The sequence below is a fragment of the Harpia harpyja genome, chromosome 5, assembly GCF_026419915.1.
Source record: "Harpia harpyja isolate bHarHar1 chromosome 5, bHarHar1 primary haplotype, whole genome shotgun sequence".
NCBI lineage: Eukaryota > Metazoa > Chordata > Aves > Accipitriformes > Accipitridae > Harpia > Harpia harpyja.
In genome coordinates, this window is record NC_068944.1 from 51,878,975 (window position 1) to 51,903,053 (window position 24,079).

At 37.7% G+C, this 24,079-nt stretch overlaps 1 protein-coding gene across 3 annotated transcripts in view; it reads left to right on the forward strand.

The window, feature by feature from the left end:
- The first annotated feature begins 468 nt into the window (after nt 1-468).
- Nucleotides 469-24,079, forward strand: part of SLC26A7 (solute carrier family 26 member 7) — a 73,055-nt gene continuing 49,444 nt past the window's right edge. Inside the window, exons 1-4 of one of the 3 annotated variants that reach the window (XM_052788556.1) lie at nt 469-533; nt 715-1,013; nt 16,316-16,426; nt 20,577-20,749. In XM_052788556.1, coding sequence (XP_052644516.1) covers nt 821-1,013; nt 16,316-16,426; nt 20,577-20,749 — 477 coding nt within the window. In that variant the 5' untranslated portion in view covers nt 469-533; nt 715-820. Of the gene's footprint in view, nt 1,014-15,943; nt 16,021-16,315; nt 16,427-20,576; nt 20,750-24,079 lie in introns of those variants that run through there. The other 2 variants (XM_052788557.1, XM_052788558.1) reach the window with 2 other exon arrangements.

Genomic DNA, 24,079 nt, shown 5'->3' on the forward strand with positions numbered 1-24,079 from the left:
AGAGCCTTTGCTGGGTGGACTACCAAGAGCAGAAAGGAGTAGCTCTGAAGAAGAATGATCGTCACAAGCGGTTTTGGCACTTCCCACGTGGAGCCGATAGCTTGCTTCACTGCAGCCCTTCACTGCACTTTAAGCTTGTTACGCTTTGGTCTGAGGCTTCTGTGTATGATTTCAGCAGGACTTATTGCTACCTGATGTTCTCCATTTTCTACATAAATAAGCTTTTTACTGTCATTTAGAAGACAAAACATTGATGGAGTAAAACAAGTTTGCTAGCACCAGGGTTGCTGAGGACTTCATGCCTTCTGACTGCGGCCAGAAAAGCTCCCCCCAGGAGGGGCAAAGCTGCTCTCCTGGGCTTGGCAGGGAGATGCCTGCTCCGCTGGGCACTTCCCGCTCCTATTAGCATAGCCCAGCCTATATAGCACACACACACCCAGTAATACCTCATTTTGCCACTGGACTGAGGCCAAAAGCACAAGCATTACAGGGAATATAAAGCGGGAGATTACTGGAAAGAATCACAAACTAACGTGAGACTAGACCAAATTTTTGCAAAGAGCAGAAAATGTGATCTTTGCTATAAACAGTTCTTGCATTTCATGTAGCTGTTTATATGATTGAAGCATTTAATAAGTGTTTTTATTGAGTATAGTTAGAGAGCAGCTGCAGAAATCTTAAGTGCTTCTGTTCATTTTTTTTTTTTCTCTGTAGTTTTGGAACTGCAAAATCTCAGAAGAAAACTGGAGACTGACACATATCAGGGTGATTCCTCAACTGTGCGCTCTTCTGAAAGAGCAACTGCTTTTGGGGTGTGGGAATGATGACAGGAACAAAAAAGAAAAGAAGTGCAGTCTGGAGGAAGTTCCAGGCTGTTCGCTTTGAAGATATCAAAGTCTGGTGTATGAGAAGGCTGCCCATCTTGAAATGGGTGCCCGTCTACAACTGGAAGGAAAATTTGATTCCAGACACGGTTTCTGGGATGATGCTAGCCATCCAACAGGTGACTCAAGGTACAGTTAACTCATTTCAGATTCATATTTTGAAATCTGGTCATGTTGAATTGGTCTGGTCTTCTTTCTCTTTCTTTTTTTTCTTTCTTGTTTAATATTATCACAAAGATTTGGTTAAAACAAAGACATGCTTATGTATCTAATGTTGATTTAATCTGATTAAAAATATAAGGAAAAAATGTATAGTATTAACTGTTATGTGTATACAGCAGATGTGCAGATGTGGATAGAAATGCCTTGTGTTATTGTAGCTAATTTCTGTGAGCTGGAACTTCACTATATATCCCATCCCTTTGACAATTTTTCAAAGACTTAATGTAGAAGATAAGAGAGCAGTAACTCTATTCATACAGTGCGTGGTTATATACAATGTTTTATCAGTTAAATGACCACCTTTTTCTCTATTTCATATGGAAAACAAAATATATCTATGTAATAATTGCATTGTAAGAGGTGCTGTTCTGGAAAAAACATTGGCATTATACTATTACCTGTGGAGCCCAGAGCGCAGCAGGAAAAACTGACAACTTTCTGTGCATAAAGACTGCTCCTGCCAGACACATTACACAGGGAGAGGATCTGCCTGCATCCGTGGCTTGCATACTTCGGCTTCTATGTTAGTTTAATGCTGTATTACATTACCTACCACAACTCTTTTCAAGCAGCAATACAAACTAGGGGTGGAGCTAGACTCGATTTAGCAGCTTAAAAAAAGAAAAAGCAAAAACTCCCCAAAACAAAAACCTACACAATGACCTGCAGAAACCTAAAGTCCCAGTAATAGGTATTTGTAAAGTGATTGCTACTGGGAAATAAATGCTTTTATCGGTTTTTGATGTGTCTTTGATAGTGTCACCTTCTTTTGGCAATATTTTATATTTGTCTCAGGCAAATCACAGCTTCTTACCTGCCTCAGATGGACTTTAATCCTTCCCTTATGAAAACTATATATATTATTTCCTAACAATTTTCCATATTAGCTATGCTTAACTATCATTCATGTTGTTAAATTATAAGCACTCCTTTAATTGAATTATGCTGTAGCTGGAAACAACCGATTTGTGTAAGTATTTGTTCTTTTAAAGTAATTAGGAACATCTGCATTGGCATGATTTAACTTTAAGAACCTTAATAATGTAACACTGCAAAGTATCTAATTTCACTGGTATGTGCATATACAACAATTGTAACTAAAATACTGCTAATAACAGTGTGTTGAAATTAATCAAAAATATTAAGTTAAACAGCAGTTCTGCACTGCTGGTAGTTTGAGACAGGATTTTCTTTTTGAGGCTTGTACCAAGAAGTAATTTAATGTAACAGATAAATTTAAGATCCAGTGAAGACAGGAAATATTGGTTTTGTTTTCTAGATTATGTTTAAGTACTCTAGAAATAATTTTATCCTTATTTTATGCTGTTTAAAAGCAAATACATTGAAACTCTTCCATTCTGCTGACCTGTTTTTCCTTTCTCTCTCCTCACTGCTTCTCAAGATTTCAGAATGATTTTAGGGGATGGAGAAGGAGGAGAGCTGGATACCAAAGCATTTTATCGTGTTTGTGGTGCTTTAACTTGAATGCAACTTATTTATTTAGACCCTGCTTGCATTAGCTTTCTTCCTCATGTTGTAAACCTTCCAGTTACTACTACAATCCTTTAATGCTTTCACAGAGAGGTTTATGCAAGAAAATAAAATGTCCCATTTGTTATATAACATGAAGGTAAAAGACCCCAAATTTTGAGAGGTCTTATTGTGTCTGTTTCCTTCCATCCACAAAATAAACCAAGAAGTTTTGTAATGAAATGAAAGGCAGAAATTCTAACAATGGTAGGAAAAAATTAGTAACCAGTGCTAATTGACATGCAGAGCACAGTGTCATTTGGTGTTGCAGCAACATGTTTAAATAAATTCAAGTATATGGAAATCGACTTGAGTTATGGAAGTATATGGAAAAATCTGCACTTGTATTCATATGCAACAGTTTTCTGAGTGATGAAAGATGCATACTCCAGGGTAGAGAGCAGTCCAGTAGCTTGAGGATAATTTGGAAAGACCTTCCAACTGAGCTGTGTTTTTCAGAGTTTCCTTGTGGGATTTCTTACTCATCTGGCATTGGCCATGTTCAGACTATTAGGGTTGGCAACTGCTCTGATCTGGTGTAACGTGTCTGTGTTCCAACTTCTAATCTAAATTTTAGATTATATAGTTGGCTTCCATTTGTAAAGGAAGGAAGGAAAGGGGAAAGTGACTGTCCTTAGTGTGTCGTAGTGAATGCAACAAAGATAATGCTCCTAACTGCTCCTCACAGAATTTTCAGAAATTGTTTCTGGTGAATTCCTATGCAATAGCAGGTTTTGGTGTCTGCCTTATAAGTGAGAAAAACAAAAGGGCAAATTAATAGAAATATCAGCAATCAATGTATGCAGATAATGTTTGTTTCCCAAAAGTCTTTTATAAAGCTATAGGATAGTTCAGAATAGCTGTTCTTATGCCATCTTTTATTTTGGATAAAGTTTTAAAGAGCTACTACCATTCATCTTCTGATTTTCAGGGTTGAAATTATTAGTCTCTAAATGTGACTTAAGCCTTCAAAATCCTGTAAGATACCTTCAAGTTAGTTAGCTACTTGAAAATTGAAACACTTGAACTCATATATCAGTTCAGGTTTAAATGTTTTCCATCACAACACACAGAAACTAGAAACTATGTCCTGTGGTGACAGAGTCTAGGAATGGTGTACAAGAAAGGCATGCTACCTGAGTATTCAATTGTCTTTACTTCCATGTACAGTGTGGAAGAAATGGATCTTTACAAGGTAAGGTGTTACCTTGCCTAACACTGAACTAAGGTAAAACCATTTGCTTCTGTGCCTAAGGTGTTATCCTTACTCTCTCACAATGTTATCCATTAAAGAATATAATAATTATCAAAGAATCCATAAAAAATTATGTAATAATTTCTGCAGAGAGTGAATCTTCTGATGCTACTTTTCAAATGCTTTTGAAACCTGTTTAAAATGTGCCCAAGTCATATTTGACCATTCAGAAGGACTCCACTGATCAATAGCATTCAGTACAACGAATGGATCCAGTACTGGGGCTGGGGAGAGGAGACCGAGGAGCGTCGGGAGATGAGGAGGAAAGGCATGGGATTATCTTGATGTGCTGCTTGGCATTTGTGATGAGTCATTGCTGAAACCAAGCAGTCATTCTCCAAGTGTTTCCATAGTTGTTTCATTGTCTGCTAAAAATGCCAAATTAATCTTAATTCATGAGTCCCAAAATTCACTGCTGAACTCTTCTGTCCTATTTACGTATTGAGATAATACTTGTATGGTCTCTGTGTATGTCCTCTAATTTTAGTCCTTTAGCTAATTCCACAGAAGATGGAGAAAGAAGTGTCAAAGATAATTAAGTTTCTACAAATAATATGAAAATGGCCAGTGGAAACAGACCCTACAAGTTCTAAAAAGTGATAATAGAAACTCATACCTTGTTAAGCATTAGATAATCTACATAGCAAAACAAAAAAAACCCCAAACCCTTTCAAACATACCAATTGCTGGAAAGATTCAGTTGGAGCTTGCACTGTCTCAGACTGCAAAGTCAGTCAGCCATGAGTAAAAACCAGTAAATGAAGCTAGGCTTCATTAGTTCCAGCTATCATTTAATATTAGTTCCAACTATAATTTAATAATACAGAGCTCAACACCTTGTTTTTCAGAAGTAGAATCCTTATTCTTACTCTGATACCTAAGGTTGAAAAATAACCTTTGAATCTAAAATGAACTTTGTCATCCAGTCTTGAAGTTTCCTATATACTTTCGCAGATAGTTGAGAAATTTGAGTTTTCATGTTTTGGTAATCACTACCTAATTCACCTGTGTTCTCATAAATCTGTTATTGATAGACTAGAGCAAGATGTCTCTAAATTAACAAATAAATCCTTGATTTGCTTTTTGGACTAGCACTTCATTGCTCTCTTCCGTTTCCCTTTAAAACTTATTATTACCCCATCAGCAGTCATCACATGAAGATTTTTTGTTCCGTTTCATTCTGTGTTCCCCACCTATACACACAAATTCAATTTCTAGTTCCATGTAGATGTCTCATAAGTAAGTGTCTAATCTGTTTTTTTTCTCTCCAAATTGAAATTGTGCTAATAAAAGAAAGGTTCTGCAGTGTAGGTACCTAGTTCTTAGCAAGCTGCTTTTACGTTCCTTAGTAGTCATCGATGATCTAGTTGGTAAGAGTTAGTGAAATTTATGGTGTTCAGTCTGCTTGTGGGAGGTGGTGAATGACTGCCTTTACATAACTTTTTTTTCTTTCTCTTTTGTTCACTCATTAAACTATCTTTATCTTGACCCACGAGCTTCCTCACTTTTGCTTTTCTGATTCTCTCCTGCATCCTTTGAGGTGGAGTGAGTGGCTGGGTGGGTGCTTAGCTGCTGGCCAGGATCAACCCACCACAGGCATGATTCATCTGACTAAATCTAATAATCTACTTTGTTAAAGTTGATCGATTATATTGGTAAGATTTCCATTGAGTGTAACAGGGGACTGGCACAGGTGTAGACACTGATAATGTAGACATCAAAATTTAGGTGAGATGTGTCTCAGCCATTATATCTGTGGCATTGTGGGTAATAAACTGTTCACGTTCAACATGTTTAAAGCCAGGTCTTACTGTTTTCTTTCCTGTAACTTATCCATTGACCTGTCACAATAATAGTAGAATTCTTTTGTGGCTTTTTCATGTGACCTGCTTGTACAAGAAGCATATTTTGATCAAGCTGCGTCTGAATTTTTCTCAGTTTCCTTGCATGATAATATTAAGATACATTATGATGTAGTCTTTCCATGTAGCTAAATCTCATAAAGCTGTCATCATGTTTTTTTCTGTAGCCTTCTGAACATGTGCTGTAGCCCCTTCATATCTCTTCAGAATGCAGCTGCTTAGCTCATTTTCACAGCCTGTGGTAACTTTTTATTGCACCAAGGAAATTATTCATCTTTACTTTCAAGGTCTTTCATAGGTGATCTTTCCTGGCATCATTTATTCATTACCAAGCTGTTGATCCATTTCTCATTAATTCATTTTGCTAGCCTTCTTCACCCAGTCTTGTCTTTTCAAACAAATAGCTCTGTGCCTTCTCTCAGGATTTAAATTATGCGATGTATGTTGGTCGGTACATCACAACTCAGTATTTGCTTTTGGATTGTTATTTAGAATGTGTTTCTTTGTTGGTTTTGTTTGTTTGTTTTGGTGTTTTTTTCTGGGTAGAACTATGCATACTGTCCACAAAGACTGGCATCTAGAAGCTGTGTATGTAATACTGCAAACCATCAGTAAGCTTCTCTGACTGTCATGGACTGTAAAAAAAGTAAGTCTGAGTTTGTCTGAAAAAGTCTATACAAATCACCCTCTGTTGTGCAGCTGAGTTCATAGCCAGAGAAATTATCCCCAAAGTTAGTCTGCTTGAATATGTGTATTAGTGTACATAATTTATTTTTGTACACCAGTTCTCTATATAGTTAGGGGACACAAATATACCTGAAGTATATTGGTTAGGACATTATATAATGTGAAAATTAAGTGCTCTGCTTAACACCTGAAGGTGTTACGTCTTACTCTTTCTGGATGTAAATCCTAATGTAGGTACCTAACTTCAGACAATGTCAACCCTTCCCCCCAAGCTTCTTCCAGGATCTCACTTGAGGTTTTTATAATTATAATGCTCTTCTGCAAGCCATTAATGACCAGAGAGACTCCTGCTTAGACAAATACATGACTTAATTTCTGTTTTGTCATTCACTGGGTTATGATAAACCTTGTATCCTGTACACAGGATAATGTTTTCATTATAACATCTTGGAGCTCTTTACACTGTCCAGTAATAGAAAAGTATATCGGGAGGGAAATTAGAAACACAAAAGTGCTTTGCTTGAAACACAGAAATGACTCATGCAATATCGTATTGACAGTTTATGGTGCAAAGAATACAGGTTTCAATTGTTTGCTACTAATATGAATGTCCAACATCACAACTGAGGTAGACCCTTCCAAAAAAACCCTAAACACACAAATGTTATTTTTAGCCTTAGAAAAAAAGAGGACAAAACAAAGACATGGTACTTTCTGCTTAAGCATTTGTTCTAAACTGAATCCTCAGTACAAAATCAGAACTTTGTGTCAGTTTTCCTGAAGGATGGTGACTTTGCCCATGTGGGAAATAGTCAAGCGCAAGGGTATGTACCTGAGATTAAACATAGAAAATGAAACACACTCAGATCAAGGGCTGAGATGCATAATCATCATCTCAGAATTCTGAAAGAATAAGTAAGTGACATTGGAGATCCAGTAACAAGTACCTTTAATGATTCTAACAAATTTGGAATGATATTCTATGATTGGACCATAGTGGGTATAGTGTTGTATCCAAGTAACAAGTCTGCATTACAGATGAGGGACTGGACCAAATGAAAGCAATAGAGGTGTATTTCCCTTTAATGATAATAAAATAATATTTGTATGTATAACAATAAAGGATACCAGAGTGATTGATTCTGCTACCCCGTTCTCAAGCAAGGCTCTAGAACAGCTAGTGGATTTTGCTTCAGATTTATATATGCATTCAAAGATAACTCTGCTGATGCTCTCAGTTGGGGCTAGTTTTAATGATGTGCTGGAAAATAATTAGCCTATATGAAAAAAAATGGGTTGTTAGGTGGGTTAGGAGCTGCAAAGAAGATTATGACCACAGGTAGTGTTGACTGTTGATCCATTATCTGAAATATAGTATGTAACTTTGCCTCTGTTCATGGAAGATGATTTCAAACTTCAGTAGGAGAAGAAAAAGCTAGGAGAAGGATCAGAACCACAAAGATTATATTTGGGAGAAGACTTAAATGTCTTGGACAGGTTATTTAAAACCTGAGAAGGTTTTTCCTTATCAGGAAAGGCATTTAAAGTAGAAGACAGTTGCAGCACATGAACAAATGAACATAAAGTAGCATGAATATGTTTAGACTTAAAATTGGAATTAGTTCTAAAAATATTCCATTAAAATATTGGGATAAGAAGATGTATCTCCTTATCACATAATTCCATTCATAGCTGTACTAAATTACATGTTCACCTGTCATAAGAGGGAACAGAACACAGGGCACAAGGGGGTTCCTTCATAAGTTTATGTTTCCTTTCAATATCTGCTGCTGCTCAAAAAAACTGGGAAGTTTTGAACTCAGGTGTATCTATTAATAAGTTAATACAAATGTGTGTTTTTTTTCAAACTAAACTACTGTCACACTATTTCTGGATTCGATCTTTATCTTGCTAAGCTCCTGGTATTTGGCTGAATTCATAAACATTATGGTATTTGTATTGAAATAAACATCTGTCCATGTCCACTCAAAAGTTGCCCATGTGGAAGCATGAAGGTATAAGATTTGGACTTTCAAATTTATCAGATTTGGGACAATAGCAGTGTTTGTAATTTTTTAAAAAATGTATTTTTTGTAGTCAGCTAGTACATGGATATACTTCATATAGAATTTATATGTAGTGTTATACATTTGCTGCCTTTCCTATGACCTGTCATGAACAAGAAATGCTTTGGCTCAAGCGGGTTTTGGTGGACTGTTTTTCTGGGGGGTGGAGGGCCCTTGAGACATATTTTCTCTAAAAGTGAAATATGTAGATGGCATCTGATGAAATCAGTATTGTTATTCCTGCCAACTTCTTTTTCATTCTGCAAGCCCAATAACAACTCACTGAGGATTGGTGTGTTTTGTGTGTTTTAATTAAAGTTAATTTAATCTCGAGCTGGATTTATTGCTGAACAACTAATTCCTTAACACTGGCTGGAGACCTTGCCATTAAAAAAATGAACTATACTGCCTTTATGCATTCCAGAACTGGTGCCCGGTGTTTTGGAAGGCATGATGCCAAAAACTTATGTATTTTTTTTTTTTAGCTTTTCATGGAGGAACCCCAGCTGTGTCTTCTCAAGGGTGATGGTTGCCAGGGTCTTTTTTCAGGCTTTGACCATAAATGTAGACATAAATATACTCTGAGCAGACTAACTGGAGCTAATAATTTTATTAAGGGGTAGAGCTGTCTTGTAAATATACATCTGGCATACAAATAGCATGTGTAGATGAAATTGAATAAGCACATTTGGAAACAGAGCCAGAAAAATCTCCTAGAGAATGCATTGGAGAATCCATGTAGTTCATAAATGATTTGTGGAAGAGAGTGTCCAGCTGAACTCTGTTATAGTTCTCCCATACAAAGAATAATGATGTAAGTTGATCATGAAATGTAACATGTTAGTAAGTAAATGTAGGGCAATGCTTCATATTTATACAACTTTCCAGCAGAGGAGAAAGGCACTGATGCTGCTGTGCATGCAATATTTCATTTCTAATGTCTATTAAAATTCTTTCAAGTTACACATGTGCTAATACAGACCTGTCTGACAGCCTCCTAGAAATGTGAATTCAGCTTCTGAACGACCTCTGAATCCTTTGGAGCCTAACATCCAGGTACACTTGTCTTAGTATGACCAGAGAAGCTGCGCAGATGTGCGATCCCTGCACCTGGGGGGTGCCTGAGCACCATGGACAGAGACTGACAAACCCAGGGAATGTTGATTCCCTGAAGGAAGGAGAAGAAGAAATGACTTCACCTATAGTCTTCCAGGTCAGAGAGATCAGGAAAACTCTTAGTGCTGAGATCCTTGGCCACCAGTTTGTCAAAATGGTTGCCTTTTTCATGGATTTCAAAAAGTCCAGTTCATCTGGATTAAGGCCTGTCATCAGTCATGATTGGTCTTTGTTTCTCCACAGCGTTGATGCTTCTCAAAAGACCACCTCATAGTTACCTGCTTGCTGGAAGATTCTTATGGGTTTCATTCTCTGTTTATTCTTACTGAGATGCAGAGGAATTTCCCTATAATCTACTTTCAAAATACCTCTCTAATTATATTTTGGGGATGGCCAAATTCTTCAGGTATTATGGCTGACCAGTGTATAACAGTTCATTGAATTCTCTGTATAATAGTTTATAAAATCTCTGTGGTGTTCAGATATTGTGTCAAATTCATCCTGAAGAGGTCTAAACTTTTAATCTCTGATTGACTGCCAAGAGCCATAGCTTTTTTCCAGGAGATCCATTAAAAGAAAAGAAAATACTAGATATTTTTTTCTGTCTGTTTTTGGGTGTATCCAAGCTTTTTTATGTACAGAAGGGTCAAGCTGTCTCAAATAGGGGATTCATAAATGGGTCACACAGTCCACTTGTTTCTTCTACCACAATACTTATATATCCTTTCTTTTGAACATCAAGATACAAGTGTCAGCATCTGGAGATCTGCAAAGTGGCAGAATAGAACAGTGCTTTCTCAAATATACTTTTGATGTAGTTGTCAGATTGTACACCGGCAGAGCTGCATTTCAGATACTGTGAATTCAGGTACTGTGACTAATACAGCTAAGATGCTGAATTGTCACCAGACTGAAGGAGGCAGTTGCATGGGAAGGAACTGCACTGAAGCACCATTCAAAAAAGAGAGAATGGTTGCTAACTCAACATTGTGTGGTCTCTGAAAGATTCATGGTACATTTTTCAGAATCTGTCCTCCCATCTTGCTTTTACATTCTTCATTTGCCTCAGGCTTTGAATGACAGAAGAACTGAGGAATGATTGGTACCTTGGTACTTTGTCTTTAAATAAGACAGACAGAAGGTACAATCCACATTTGTAGCCCCGGCAAATGGTGCCATTGGGAAAGAGAAATCTTGCAAGCATGAGGTGTATGTATGTACCGTTGAGAGAACCAATACTGAGCTTTCCAGTTTTTGGAGGTAAATGACATTATTTTCAAAGGATCATTTTGTGTAAATAGCTTTTAACAAGTCAATGTCAACGAACCTTCCAGAACTGTAGGTTTGTACAGGAAAATTGTTATGAAATATAATATTAAAAATGTTTTCTGTGGTTTTTTCTTCAGTAAAAGTTAGCTATCCTGGAGTTAGAAATGAAAGCCTGAGATATGAATCATTGGTGTCCGATTTGTTGGTTCTCCAAGAAGGATTGATAGGACACTCATTAAATATGTGTTAATTTTACATTTTAGGGCATCTACAGGAAATACCTTTCTTACTACATAATTCAGCTTTGTGAACAAAAAGGGAGAAATTGCCTTTTTCTGAAGCATCAGAGAGTGACCACAAGTGCAGATGGCATTTTGAGTGGGATAAGATGTCTTAGTGTCATTTTGGGTTCCCTAAACTTGGGGTCTGACCATCTTAATATAGTCGTATTTAAGAATAAAAGGTTACAATAACAAAAAGCTATTTGAATATATACACTACCAGAAAAACTTTTAAATCTGTAGCTTTTCACAGTAAATAGTAAATGATACAAATTTTGAAACTCCTCAAATGAATTATAGACTTACTACTTCTCCTGCTTCTTCATTTAAATTTCTGGTTTGCATATCATATTTCAAAAAACATGGTATAGCTTTCCTCAGACCATATGTATATATCATGAGTGTATTTCCAGATGCAAAAAACTGTTAACTTGTTGACCATACTCTGATGATTCATAGCTCTTTCTATGGAAAATATTTTTTTGTTGCTATAGTTTTGGCACTAGCCTAATTAGCAGAAACTATCAACTTAAACTGAGACCTTTCTCCTGTGGTAGGACATGGCCTTGTTTCTATTTGTATCAAGTTTGTTATTTTGCAGTTATCTGCATTTGACATTTACCAACAGTGGTGCAACATCTCTTGTTTTTCAGTGTGGTGTGCCAGAGGATTGTTATGCATCTGATCCTAGTCAGAAAGCATGGTTTTCAATGAAACTGCGTTGTACAATGTTATCTTATGAGAAGGAGGCAGTTAAAACAAAGCAGCACAATATTAATGTACTGTATCTGAACTTACTGTTCGTTCTTTGTTTGCATTTCTTTCCATGGAATTTATATTCTTATTTGAAAACCTTAATGTCACTGCCATGGAGGTTTCTCCATTTTACCAGTGAAGATTATGTGGGATCCTTATTTTATGATCTATTTCTTTTGAGTATTATTACTGTTTGGAATGAAAAAAATTAAAATAATGTTTCCTGTCTTTTGACTAGTTCTTGAGCACATGGAATGTGTTGTAGTGAAGTTTAATATGAAAATTAATGAAATGAGCTGAAATATACTACTGATTATATCTTTAAAAGTGTTTGAACCTTTAGAACATTATGTGCCTAATCAGAAATCCTGAAGTCTTTACTAATTCTGTTTTATAATGCCTCTCTGCTCTTGCACACGATTGACATGCTTCAGTAATGGGAGCAAAAAGCTAACAAACAGAGCCAGGACTATAGTCAAAGGTTGGTAATTTTAGCTTTGTCCTGACTGCCATGACCTCACCATGAAAAGAATGAGACACCGCTTCTAGAAACTTAATACAAAAACACTGTGAAAGGGAACAAAACAAGGGCCAAATTTATGTTTAGATTATCTGCCTGTAAACAAGAGATATTTCTCAGCGACAAGTCTGTGAGCAAAGCAAAATTCCTGTTGGATGCTGGGGGTTTGCTGGGCAAGGTAACCCCTTTTCCACAGTTTGACAGGACTCATGCCAGATTTCTGTCAGCCAGTTCTGGCCTTAAGTGTTCATTTGGGTTGTGCCTCTCTGTTCCCCTCAGCCCTGTTCACAGAGCTGAATTGAGACGTTGACACAGTTTCTGTGTGCGTGATCTAGGGCTGGGTTCAGCTTCTTGTGCTCTACCCACAACATGTACAGTTTGTGCTGGATCAAACACAGTCTGGCCATAATTATCAAATATTTTAGATTCAGAAGGTCTTAGGGAACATAAACCCAAAGTAAACACATGTAGAGAAGCAAGAAATGGCTTTTACAGCCAGATGGTGACAGAATATTTTGCGGTAGCTGAACCCTTGTTTTCCTTGTAAATGTTGAGAGGAAAGAACAATGTATACTGTTCTTAATCCTGTATTAATTGGAAATATTGAATAGCAAAAGAGCTAGTGGTCCCTCTTCTGGAAATATTTTAGCTTGGCCTGTGGTGTATTACCATACCCTTCAGTTTTGTTTTGTACATTTTCTAACCTAACATCCTCTTGAACTGAGCAATAAAGTTACTTAGGGTGAAAACCGATTAAAAGTGAACTGTGTAGATTTTATAAGGAAAACTTCAAGGTCGAAAATTAACACAATGCAAGCACAAAGTTAAAAATGATATGAACATAATGTGTTTTTGGCAAAAAGGACTTGATATTTTAAAACATTTCTTTCAAAATTGTTAACCTATCCTAGCAAAGAGGGAGTTTTTATGTTTCCCTTGTAATAACTGATAGAGTCCAAACCTTTTAAAAAAATATGCAAGGAGGAAAGCATACAAAGGAACTAACCGAGATGAGTTCTCTATGCATGGTGTAGCTGTTCTGCAGTGTGAATAGGAGGTTTTGGAAATAGGAATGTGTTCAGATGAAAATGTTCTATATTTGTAATTCTCTGGTTAAGTGTTAGGGTATTTCCTTCATTTAATGAGTGAGGATCTTAAACATACAGAATTTTGCAGATCATCTTAACCAGAGTTTAGAGACCTCTTCCAACAGTGCTTCTAAAGTACATACCTGGCTCAACATTCAGTGCTGAATTTTGTATATTTCCCTTACAATTGTCCACTCAGAAAGGTCACTTCATTTCAGTTATCTTGTTATAATTAAAGTGTAGCTGCACTTATACTGATTTTGCTATTTTTGGTATTTTTGGAGAGGAATATAAATTAGCCTTGAATAATGCTTTTTTGTAAAATTGGACTATCTGTGTGAGTCGAATTCTACTAGGTAGTTAATTACAAAGTTTTTGTTAGTTTTTGTTCATAAGATGGTTATAATGAAAGAGCTTTTCAGTTTTGAACAAGCCTTAAAAAGCTCTTTCTCCTTTTCTTTCTCTCTTTTTTTCCCCATGCTCACTTTTGTCTGGATAGGCTCATGCAGTTTTCTCCTGTGCTGTTTTTATTCTTCTCAGGCACACCCTTCTGTGTTGCTCTTGGGTCAGAATCTTCTTTTACATCTATTCATAGAATCATAGAATCATTTCGGTTGGAAAAGACCTTCAAGATCATTAAGTCCAACCATTAACCATGCCCCCTAAACCATGCCCTGGAGTACCCTGTCCACTCGCTTTTTGAATACCTCCAGGGATGGTGAATCAACCACTTCCCTGGTCAGCCCATTCCAATGTTTGACAACCCTCTCAGTAAAAAAATTTTTCCTAATATCTAACCTAAATCTCCCTTGCCTCAACTTGAGGCCATTTCTTCTTGTCCTATCTCCAGCCACCTGACAGAAGAGACCAACACCCACCTCACTACAACCCCCTTTCAGGTAGTTGTAGAGAGAGATAAGGTCTCCCCTCAGCCTCCTCTTCTCTAGACTGAACAACCCCAGATCCTTCAGCCGCTCCTCATAAGACTTGTGATCATGTGAACATGGATGTAGAACTATAATTTGTTTTCAAAGACCTTCCTGGTTCATGATGATGGTGTGCTAAGAGAAAAAAGCAGAAGTGATGATCAGTAGATATGCTAATTAAAAGGCAAAAGAGCAATGAAGTCCCTTACTGTTTAAAAGAAGGCATCAATGTTTTAAAACAGACATGTTTTAAAATATCTCCTCTCCTCTCCAAGTCACAACTGATGGTGCTGCTTAGCTGAGTGCAGAGTGGATGAAGATGATCTGTGTAAGATCCATCTCAGCAAAATCTTCACTGTGATGTTTTCCTAAGAACAGGTGAAATGCTAGGCCTTGTCTGCTTCACAGGGAACTTGACACTTCTGGCCTTTTGGCATTTTATTGCCCCACCATGTGCTCTGTCACAGACTCAAATCCAGATTCAAGAAGAGAGCTCTTGAATCAAAATGTTCTGAATTGCCACTGAAAGCCTAAACCCAAAGATGCTCTTTGGCCCTTTCCATATTATTCAAACACCATACACCAGTGCTTCAAGTAAAAAAATGCTTTCTGGAGCAGTCAGGAAAGTCTGGTGTGAACAGTGAATCCTACATATTTAATTTTCTTTGGAGATTTCAAATGTACACAGAAGGCAACTCCATTTCATTGATGTGAACCACCTCTGTCCCAGACCACGTGTGGTCATTCTCCCAATACACACATGTACACACTAGCTGAGATGATTGGTCACTCAGGTTGAAGGTGGACTTCAGAAAGTCACCTTGTGTGTTACACAAGCCAGTCCTGTCTTCCCTACTGCACAACATGGTATTCACCAAGATTTATGGAGAAACTCTGCCGGGCAATTTCTCCTACTCTTAGTTTCTAGGAGAAAAAACTGTGAAATGACAGTAGAGGCTGCTGGTCTGAAACAGTCTGAGGAGTCTCTCTTTCTGCTGACTTGTAAGAAGTCAATGCAGACTTAGGTATCTAAAGTTGAACAGCAACCAAAGCTGCTTTGCAGGAATGTCTCTGTTAAGAGAGAATTTCTTGACATATTCTGAGACTTTCTAAGAAGAAGATGGATGCTGTCCTCTATAGCTAAGCAATGAAGGTAACTGGTAAGTCTGTGAAGTTAAATCCTAATCAATTCAGTTCATTCTCCATCTCAACATGAAAGTCAAATACTTTCTGTTTCTGGACTGACAGCTTTACATTAAAAAAAAAACATTAAAAAAAAAAAATTAAGGATTAAAAAACCAAGGCACCCAAAGACAACAAACTCTGGAATATTTTTTTGTTTAAGAAATTAGAAGAAAGCAGACTGAAGAGGCTCCATCCAAACCAAAATTATAGGTTTTGAACTCTTTGTAAGAAATAACCATCTGACTGCCTGGAGCCCTGGCAGTCTCAAACCCCTGTTTGTGAGGGTGGGGGTGAAATGGTGCTGCCTCCTCCTGTGAGGACTGGCTATTAAAAGAGAGTTTGGAACCACTGATGGTGACAACCTGGAAACATGGTAGGTGGTGCCATAGATTAGATTGTATCTGTGACCCGTTTGTTTCTGCTGGTGATCAAGACTCAGAAGAAAGTGTGAGGGTTTTGATGAGAGACAATAGACGAAAAAACCTTCCACAGTTCTTCCTGATCCTAATTGTACAGTAGTTGACTTATGCTCTAGGTTTTTGTAAATGAAGGTAGGTTTTTTCCTGCTCTTAATAAAATTGTAGATGTTTCCTCATCAAAATAAAAAAAAAGAATGCAGAACAGTCTTATCTTCATATAGTGAAGTAATTCCATTTAACTTTCTATAGGACTGGCCTTTGCTGTTCTGTCTTCAGTCCATCCAGTTTTTGGTTTATATGGCTCTTTCTTCCCTGTCATTATTTATGCCATATTTGGAATGGGACGTCATGTTGCGACAGGTAAGTGTCTATTTGCTAAAAATATTTTCAGAAATAAGGAACTGGAAACTGAACATTTATTTGGTTTGTTATAAGATCAATGGAAGGAAAATTATCTAAGACTAACCAGAAATAAGCTGGTTTTGTGCTTCTTTTACAACTATTTTTGCCAGTTTAAATACTTTAAAGAGCCTCATTAAGAATATATTGGAGTTACTCCTGCCATTATAATTTAATACTGCATTGACACTTCCTTTGTAAATGTAGTTTACTAAGGGCTTTTGTATTTTAACTCTACTTTAGAAATCTGCTTCAGGCTAAGTTTTTAACAAAGGGCTCAGCCAACAAGATACATGGAAACAGGAATGAAAAAATCTCGACTGCTTCTTAAACCACAGAAAACACACATTACTTCTCACCTGTCTGAAACACAAACCCTGCCTTTCTCAGAAAAAAAACTTTCTGTGCCTATTACCTGCTATTATATTAAAGTTAGAGATTCTCCCAATGAGTTCAGTACAGCTCCTGTCCATTTGCGGAGTAACTAGGTAGGCAGCAAAAAGTGCTCCCTGGCTACTATGCTAGTAGTTACTACTTTATTCTCAGCAGAGCCAACAGCAGCTGCAAGAGTTGAATGACTTTGATCTCCTAACAGGTTGGCGAATGCTCTGTTTCTGACTCCAAAGAAACCAAATTATAGCTGGAAGTTGGAAATAATACTCATGAGCTTGAACCACAAATTCTTTGGTGTGCAGAAGTGGGCACTTGGTGGCCCCTGAAGTTTGCAGGAAGGATGAGACAGGCCCAGTAGCAAAGCACGGTCGGAAGGACCGGGTAAAGGGAAGCAGCTTCTGTGGTTGTCAGAAGATTTAAGCAAGGAGGAGGCATGTTCTCCTTGTGGAGGAAAAAACTCATGAAAAGAGAAAAGATGATTCTGAGTAATCACAGACAAAATGAACTCTGCAGAATCTGATTGCTCATGTGTATGCACTCAAGTGTATGCAATGTTTTAGTAAGAAGTTAGCCACATACTTTGAGCACTCTTCAAAAATATTCGGTTAAATTATTTAAAATTGCTGAACAGCTATAAATTTTCACAGAGCAAAAGGAAGACTGAAAGTTTGTTTTCCCTAGGGGCACAGAAAGTATTTGAGCCTTTTGATGTCTGAGAAGGTTCTGTGGATGCTGTTAGTGATCTGATGCTGTAGTGAGTGATGGAATGTACTCAGCTCATGTAAAAGAGAGAAGCATTAAAAAAAAAAAGTGAAAATTTAGAATTTGGAAAATAATTCTGATTCTTAAGTAGAGATAGATTAGTATACTTATTAAAACATGAAAATATATTAAAAAGCTGTTTCAAAACTGAGTAGTTTAGCAGTGTATTGTAAGCAGTTTGTTGGTGTAAGATTATTAGGAAGACAAGAATCCGTCATACAATCACACGTTGGAAAGTAGATAAATAAGTATCTGGCTGACATAATTCTAGTAATGAAAACAGATGATAGAATGGGTAAGTAAGTACAAGCTGTTAAGTCTGTTTTATCCTTGGGAGGTAATACCGTTCAGAGAATGATTTGCTGAGTCCCACAGCTCCATAGCTGTGGATTCCTGCACAGTCCTTGGTGTGGAAACCCGTTCCTTTCACAGGTGTATATTCCAGAATTTAATCTTAAGAAAAAAGGCAACAAAACTGTTCTCTTGCAGTCATGAAGATTTTTTTTATTTTAATAAATGTCTGTGACACATGCTGTTGATCCTTTCAGTAGAAATGTCACATGCATTCATCCCACCAGCCTCGATTAAGGTGTTGTGGTGTGCAGGCTGAACTGGAGCTATACTGTCTGCCTCAGATCCCCAAATGCTCTGTAGTTCCTCAGGTACATTGGTGATGATCTCTTCACCTACCAGCATTTTCTGTAAGATCAGCGGGGCTCTCCATATGTATACAGACTATAAAAGTGCCCTTTGCTAGTAAAGTCAGTCATGTTCATATGAAATGGAAAATTCATCAATGGCCCGGTTCTGTCAACTTTTACTCACTTGAAATGTCTCTTCTGTGAGATAGTTGTTCTACTTTAAAAGATCACTCACCTGAGCAACTGACCCCTACACCTTTTTCTTGACTGTTTTTGGTATAATTGGCGCATCCTCTGAGACAGTTTAATCTGTCATAATACCACATATAGGTCTTTGACATCAGATAGACTTTTATGACAACTGTTATCAAATCCAATTTTATGTAAACTGTTTTTTTAAAAAATGAAAAAAGTAAAAAGGAGAGAACAGGTTTAAAAGAAAAAAGAGCAATCTGAAAAGCAAAATACCTACAAGTATCCTGAGTGTTGCTTGAAAAAAATGTATTATAGGCCCAGGTAAAATGTGTATCATGATTCAAAAAAGAAAATGTCATCAAAAAAACCCCCTCATGGCTCAATGGGAAAATTAAGGGGACTGTCACAGGGAAGACCTTGACACTTGAAAAATGGAAAGCTTGGCCAAATGAAGTGAGCGGGAAAGCCATGAAATGTGGCAGGTCAAGCACATGCAGGAAGTTTAGAAGGCTAAAAGAAGGAATTTGAAGAATGCCATGGAGAGGATGATCAAACTGGTAGTTAAAGGTTCTTTAAATACATTAAAATGAGGACTCCAGGAAGGAAACTGGTGGGACACCTTTCTGACAAAGGTGTGACAAGGCCACAGGATTGTTAAGTTATCAGTGTAATTTCACTGTCAGAAGAGCTCTGGAGGGAATCTTGGGAACTGCAGACTTGTCTATAATAAAAATAAGAATACTGAAAGATATGTATAATCAAAGTCTGTTGGAGAGGAGTTAATATGACTCCTGTAAAGGAAAATCCTACCTCATTAACTTCCTAGAGTACTGTATGAGTGTCAGTAAGCACATGGAAAAAGGAAATACTTTGAATATAAGATATGAGAATATTCAAACAGCTACTGATAAGGTTCCACACCAAAGGTTACTAAAGAAGTCAAGTTGCCCTTGTGATAGAAGAAAAGTCCTTTTATTAATTATTAGCAGGTTAAAGGATAAGAAACAAAAGGTAGGACTTACCTGGTGGTCATTTTTCATGGTGGAGGCGACCCTGGTAGGTTCCCGATGAATTCATGCTGCAGGTTTACTCTATGAAGGCCAAGGTGAAGGTAGAACTGTGTTTCCCAGGTCCTGCAACAGTAGAAATAAGGAGAGCTCAATGAAACTGGTGAGAGATCACTTTAAAAGACTTTCAAAGTATAGATTAAAGAAAACATTACAGCAGATGGTGAACTTCTGGAACCTGCTCCCAGAGGACATTGTGGAGGCAGAAAATACAAGCAGGTTCAAACAGAGCTTTGACAAATTCATGAATGCTAATCCATAAACAAAATAAAAAAGGGCCAAATAAGGATGTATTTCCCTAACACAACAGCTATGGATGGTGGGGGATTATAAGGGGAATGGCCTGCAGAAAATGGCCAGGCTTGTGTGCTTTTCCTGGGTAACACCTCCAATTGCCACAGCTGGAGGCAGAGTACTGGGTGAGATGGACCATTGGTCTGACATAGTAAAGTATTTCTTACGCTCTTAGAGCTCTGCGTGAATGTGTCTGTGCCTTTTAATATTGAATTATCATCCTTATTTATCTGTGTGTCGTTAAACTTGCTTTGCCTCTCTCAGCAAATAAATGTTTCTCTCATAATCTGCCTCCATTTATTAGAGTGCAGATTGTTGAGTTTTCGAACTTACACATCTGCTAACTATAATGGGTGAGGTACTATATATAGTGTGTGAATTAATTGCCCTGGAAATTTGAATGCTGAACATTTGGGATTCTCAGACAAAAAGCTGTTTCGTCACATCCAGGATGAGTTAAAAGCATTTCTGGTAACTTGAAATCATTGTGAATTGTTGTGTTCGAACCTCTTTTGTTAACATGTTTAAATGAATGTGGTCACAAAAAAATTTACATTTAGTTCGCCTGTACAAATGGTATTTTACATGAAGAAATGTGTGTTACTTAAAAAGATTACCTTAAAAATTGTTCTTATCATGACAGGAATGCACAAAATGGCACTTTTACTCATAATGGCCAAGTTTTGAAGAAGAGACCAGGAGTGAGGAGTACAGACAGGTATAGAATTATTGGCAACTAATGTGTGGCTTTTTTTATAGGAACTTTTGCTTTAACTTCCTTAATATCTGCCAACGCAGTTGAGCGCCTTGTTCCTTCAGTCGGCACTAATTTCACTACAAATAATAATTCAGGAGTTTTGGGCCTATCGGAGTTTGAAATGCAGAGGATTGGAGTTGCAGCAGCAGTTTCATTTCTAGGAGGAATCATTCAGGTTGGTGGCAAACAAATACTCTGTATGCTACTGATGCATTGCATTTGTGACAGCTATGACTTTTGTAATACTTTTTTTTTTTTCCACTTCTCTGAGAAAAACTGACCATGGGTCTGGCCCAATGTTCATGACTGATGAAATTAATGTCTTTTAAGAATTTGTTGCTCCTTTGTTGAGATGCAGTAATTGTCTGTATACATGCTCCTAGGGTGTTGCAATATGAAGTAAAACCACATTCATCAGCTCTAATATAATATTCAGTTGCTGTTGGTGCTCTCTTTCCTTCTCCTTCAGAAAGAAAACATGAATCAGCGCCTGGTAAGCACTGACATATTCCTGAGGTTTTCTATTGCTCTTGGCTTGAAGAGAAATACTATACAATATTCAATAATTAAAAACAGTAGGGAAAGTATCTTTAAAGTCTCTTTAGAGTTCACACACCCACCATTAAAGCAAAATAAATTAGTAAAACAGATGTCTTCAAATGATTCTGCAAAGCTTATTCAAATGATCAGAGGTCTTTTAAATTTCTTCTCTTTTCCTATTCTGACCACAAGCGCTGAGTTCCTTTATTCATTGCCAGTTGCTTAGGTCTTCAAAGAAGGCTTCCCTCTTTCCTTGTAAATATTAAAATGGAACAAATGTTCCAGCACTTGACACTGCAACATCTCCTGGGTACCTGGCCTCCTGAAAGAAACCCAGACCCCTGCGCTTGGTGCTTTGGATCCCTCTACCACGCAGAGCCCAGAATGGGGTCTCCAGTGGCCTGCATGCTTGGCAGGAACTGGGCCATATGCTTATGTTAGTAGGAAATATCAAGAAGCGTGGTCATTTCTGTTGCATTTTTTTCATTCTTTTATTGGTTACAGAATTATGACTTGGGGTAGCAGCATAAGGGAAATCCTACATACAACATACAGAGTAGAGCTGATGCTGGTTGTGCCTGGCTGCTGCATGTGCTGTCCCGTTGCACCTGTGTGTGCAACACAACACTGAATCACATGCAGAGTGCTTGTTACAGCAGAGTCCTTTGAGCATGCACAGAGCCCTTCATGTGGGAGTGCTGTGCTCACAGCCTGACAATCTCCTACCTTGTCCCCACATACGCCAAAATGCCTTAAGCGGGAAGTTGGTGCCTGTGTTTGATCTAACTTCAAAATCCGATGCAGAAATTTTTTACTTAGCTGCTGCAGAATCCCATTAAGTGTGTAAATCCTCTAAATCTCTTACTCTTTCATTCTGAAAAGTTCTGCTTTTTCATATGCCTTCAACTGTACCAGCTGACTTATCTCAGCCTATGTCCTGTTTAAGCCTGATTGGAATGAGAAGAACTAGAAGATCCTTTGCCTGCATCTTCAAAGCAGGTCTGATAGGGAACTGTGCCACGTGCATGGGCTCCTCTCCCAGGTCAGTAATGTCACTTGCATTAAAGTCATATTAATACAGCTGGTACTTGTAGTGCTGCCGCTAGTCCTTTATGCGAGTTTAATGGTTAGAGACCAGACTAAAACACTTACTTCCTAGAGGAGTGCCTTGAAGCTACTGGTACGCGATATGCAAGTGAAAGTCTGGATCAAGGCTGTGATTAAACTTTGCCATCTTGCCAGGTGCTGTTAAGTGTAGGAATCCATGTTTCTCATCATGATTCCAGTGTCCTGGCTAGCAGTTGCGATTCCCAGATAAGGTGACAGGGCACCTCTTGCTGGTAATGGAGAGCTAAGTCAGTGACCTGCTTCTACTTATCAGATTAAACTAGAAATTAATGAATAGCCTGTAATAGATGTGGTATTCTGGGACAAGAAGAATAATGCGATGCATTTTGAGCCAACAGTTTTTTATTGAAGGCATCCTGAAATACAAAAAGAAGTGGAATAGTCAGTGTAGTTGGTAGTTGGGATGGTACTTCTCTGGGAAGGGAGCAGACCTGGGTTATGGTGTCTACTTTAAGACTGTTTCTTTATACTGAAAAAAGTAAAAATGCAGTGCTCTAACCAGCCAATAATTACACAAAAATGACTGATGCTATGACTATTCCATACCTTGGGCAGCTTCCACACGAAGAATGAAAAGTCCCTCTCCAAAACAGCTGGTTCCTTCTTAGAAATAGTAGGTAAAGACCTGAACCTCCTTGGCCAGAAAAGCAATTTGATACTATTTTTCCAGTAGCCTGGCTAAGTGCTGTAATCAGCAAATAATGTTAAAGAAAAAAAAGGAAAAAATGTACAAAATAGTGAGTCACGGAGGGAAAGCAAAGGGAAGAGGTGTTTTTGAGATGAACTGCTCTTGGCTTCTTTGTGTTTTGTGAAGATCATAAGTGTGCATTTGTGTGTGAGGCAAGCTATGAGCAGGCTTTGTGAATCTCAGTGCCATCTAGACACGAAATAAATTAGAACTGGTTTCTGACAAGAATAGGTGGAGCTTATAAAATTTGAAATTTGGAGTGTAGCTCCTTCAATTTTTTCAGGTAATAAATTTTGGATTCCTAAACTGCTTTTTAAATCTAATATTTGAGGGAGTGTTCATAAAAGAGGGAATATATTTAGTTATCTTAAGAGGCATTCTGATGAAGTTAACATAGTATTAAAATAAAAAATAAGTAAACATAAAATAAAAACTGTAATTACCAAAACCTTTTAATATAATGCATTCACAGAGAGTATTTCATTTTTAAAAGCAGAATGGAAGGTATAATGCAGATTTTTTTAATGTTTGTGTAACTGCTACTTTATAAATCATAGAATCATAAAATCATTTAGGTTGGAAAAGACCTTCAAGATCATTGAGTCCAACCGACAACCATGCCCACTAAACCATGTCCTGAAATGCTTTGTCTACACGCTTTTTGAATACCTCCAAGGATGGTGACTCCACCGCTTCCCTAGGCAGCCTGTTCCAATGCTTGACAACCCTTTCAGTGAAGAAATTTTTCCTAATGCCCAATCTAAACCTCCCCTGGCACAACTTGAGGCCATTTCCTCTTGTCCTATCTCCAGCCACCTGACAGAAGAGACCAACACCCACCTCACTACAACCTCCTTTCAGGTAGTTGTAGAGAGCAATAAGGTCTCCCCTCAGCCTCCTTTTCTCCAGGCTAAACAACCCCAGTTCCCTCAGCCGCTCCTCATAAGACTTGTGCTCCAGGCTCCTCACCAACTTGGTTGCCCTTCTCTGGACACGCTCCAGCACCTCAATGTCTTTCCTGTAGTGAGAGGCCATAAAGATAAACAAGGCATGGAAAGCTAACCAAGTCAATGGAATTATTCCCTGATACTAAATACCTCGTAGGTATTGATGGGGAGAGGAAATGACATAACATAACAGATGCCTATG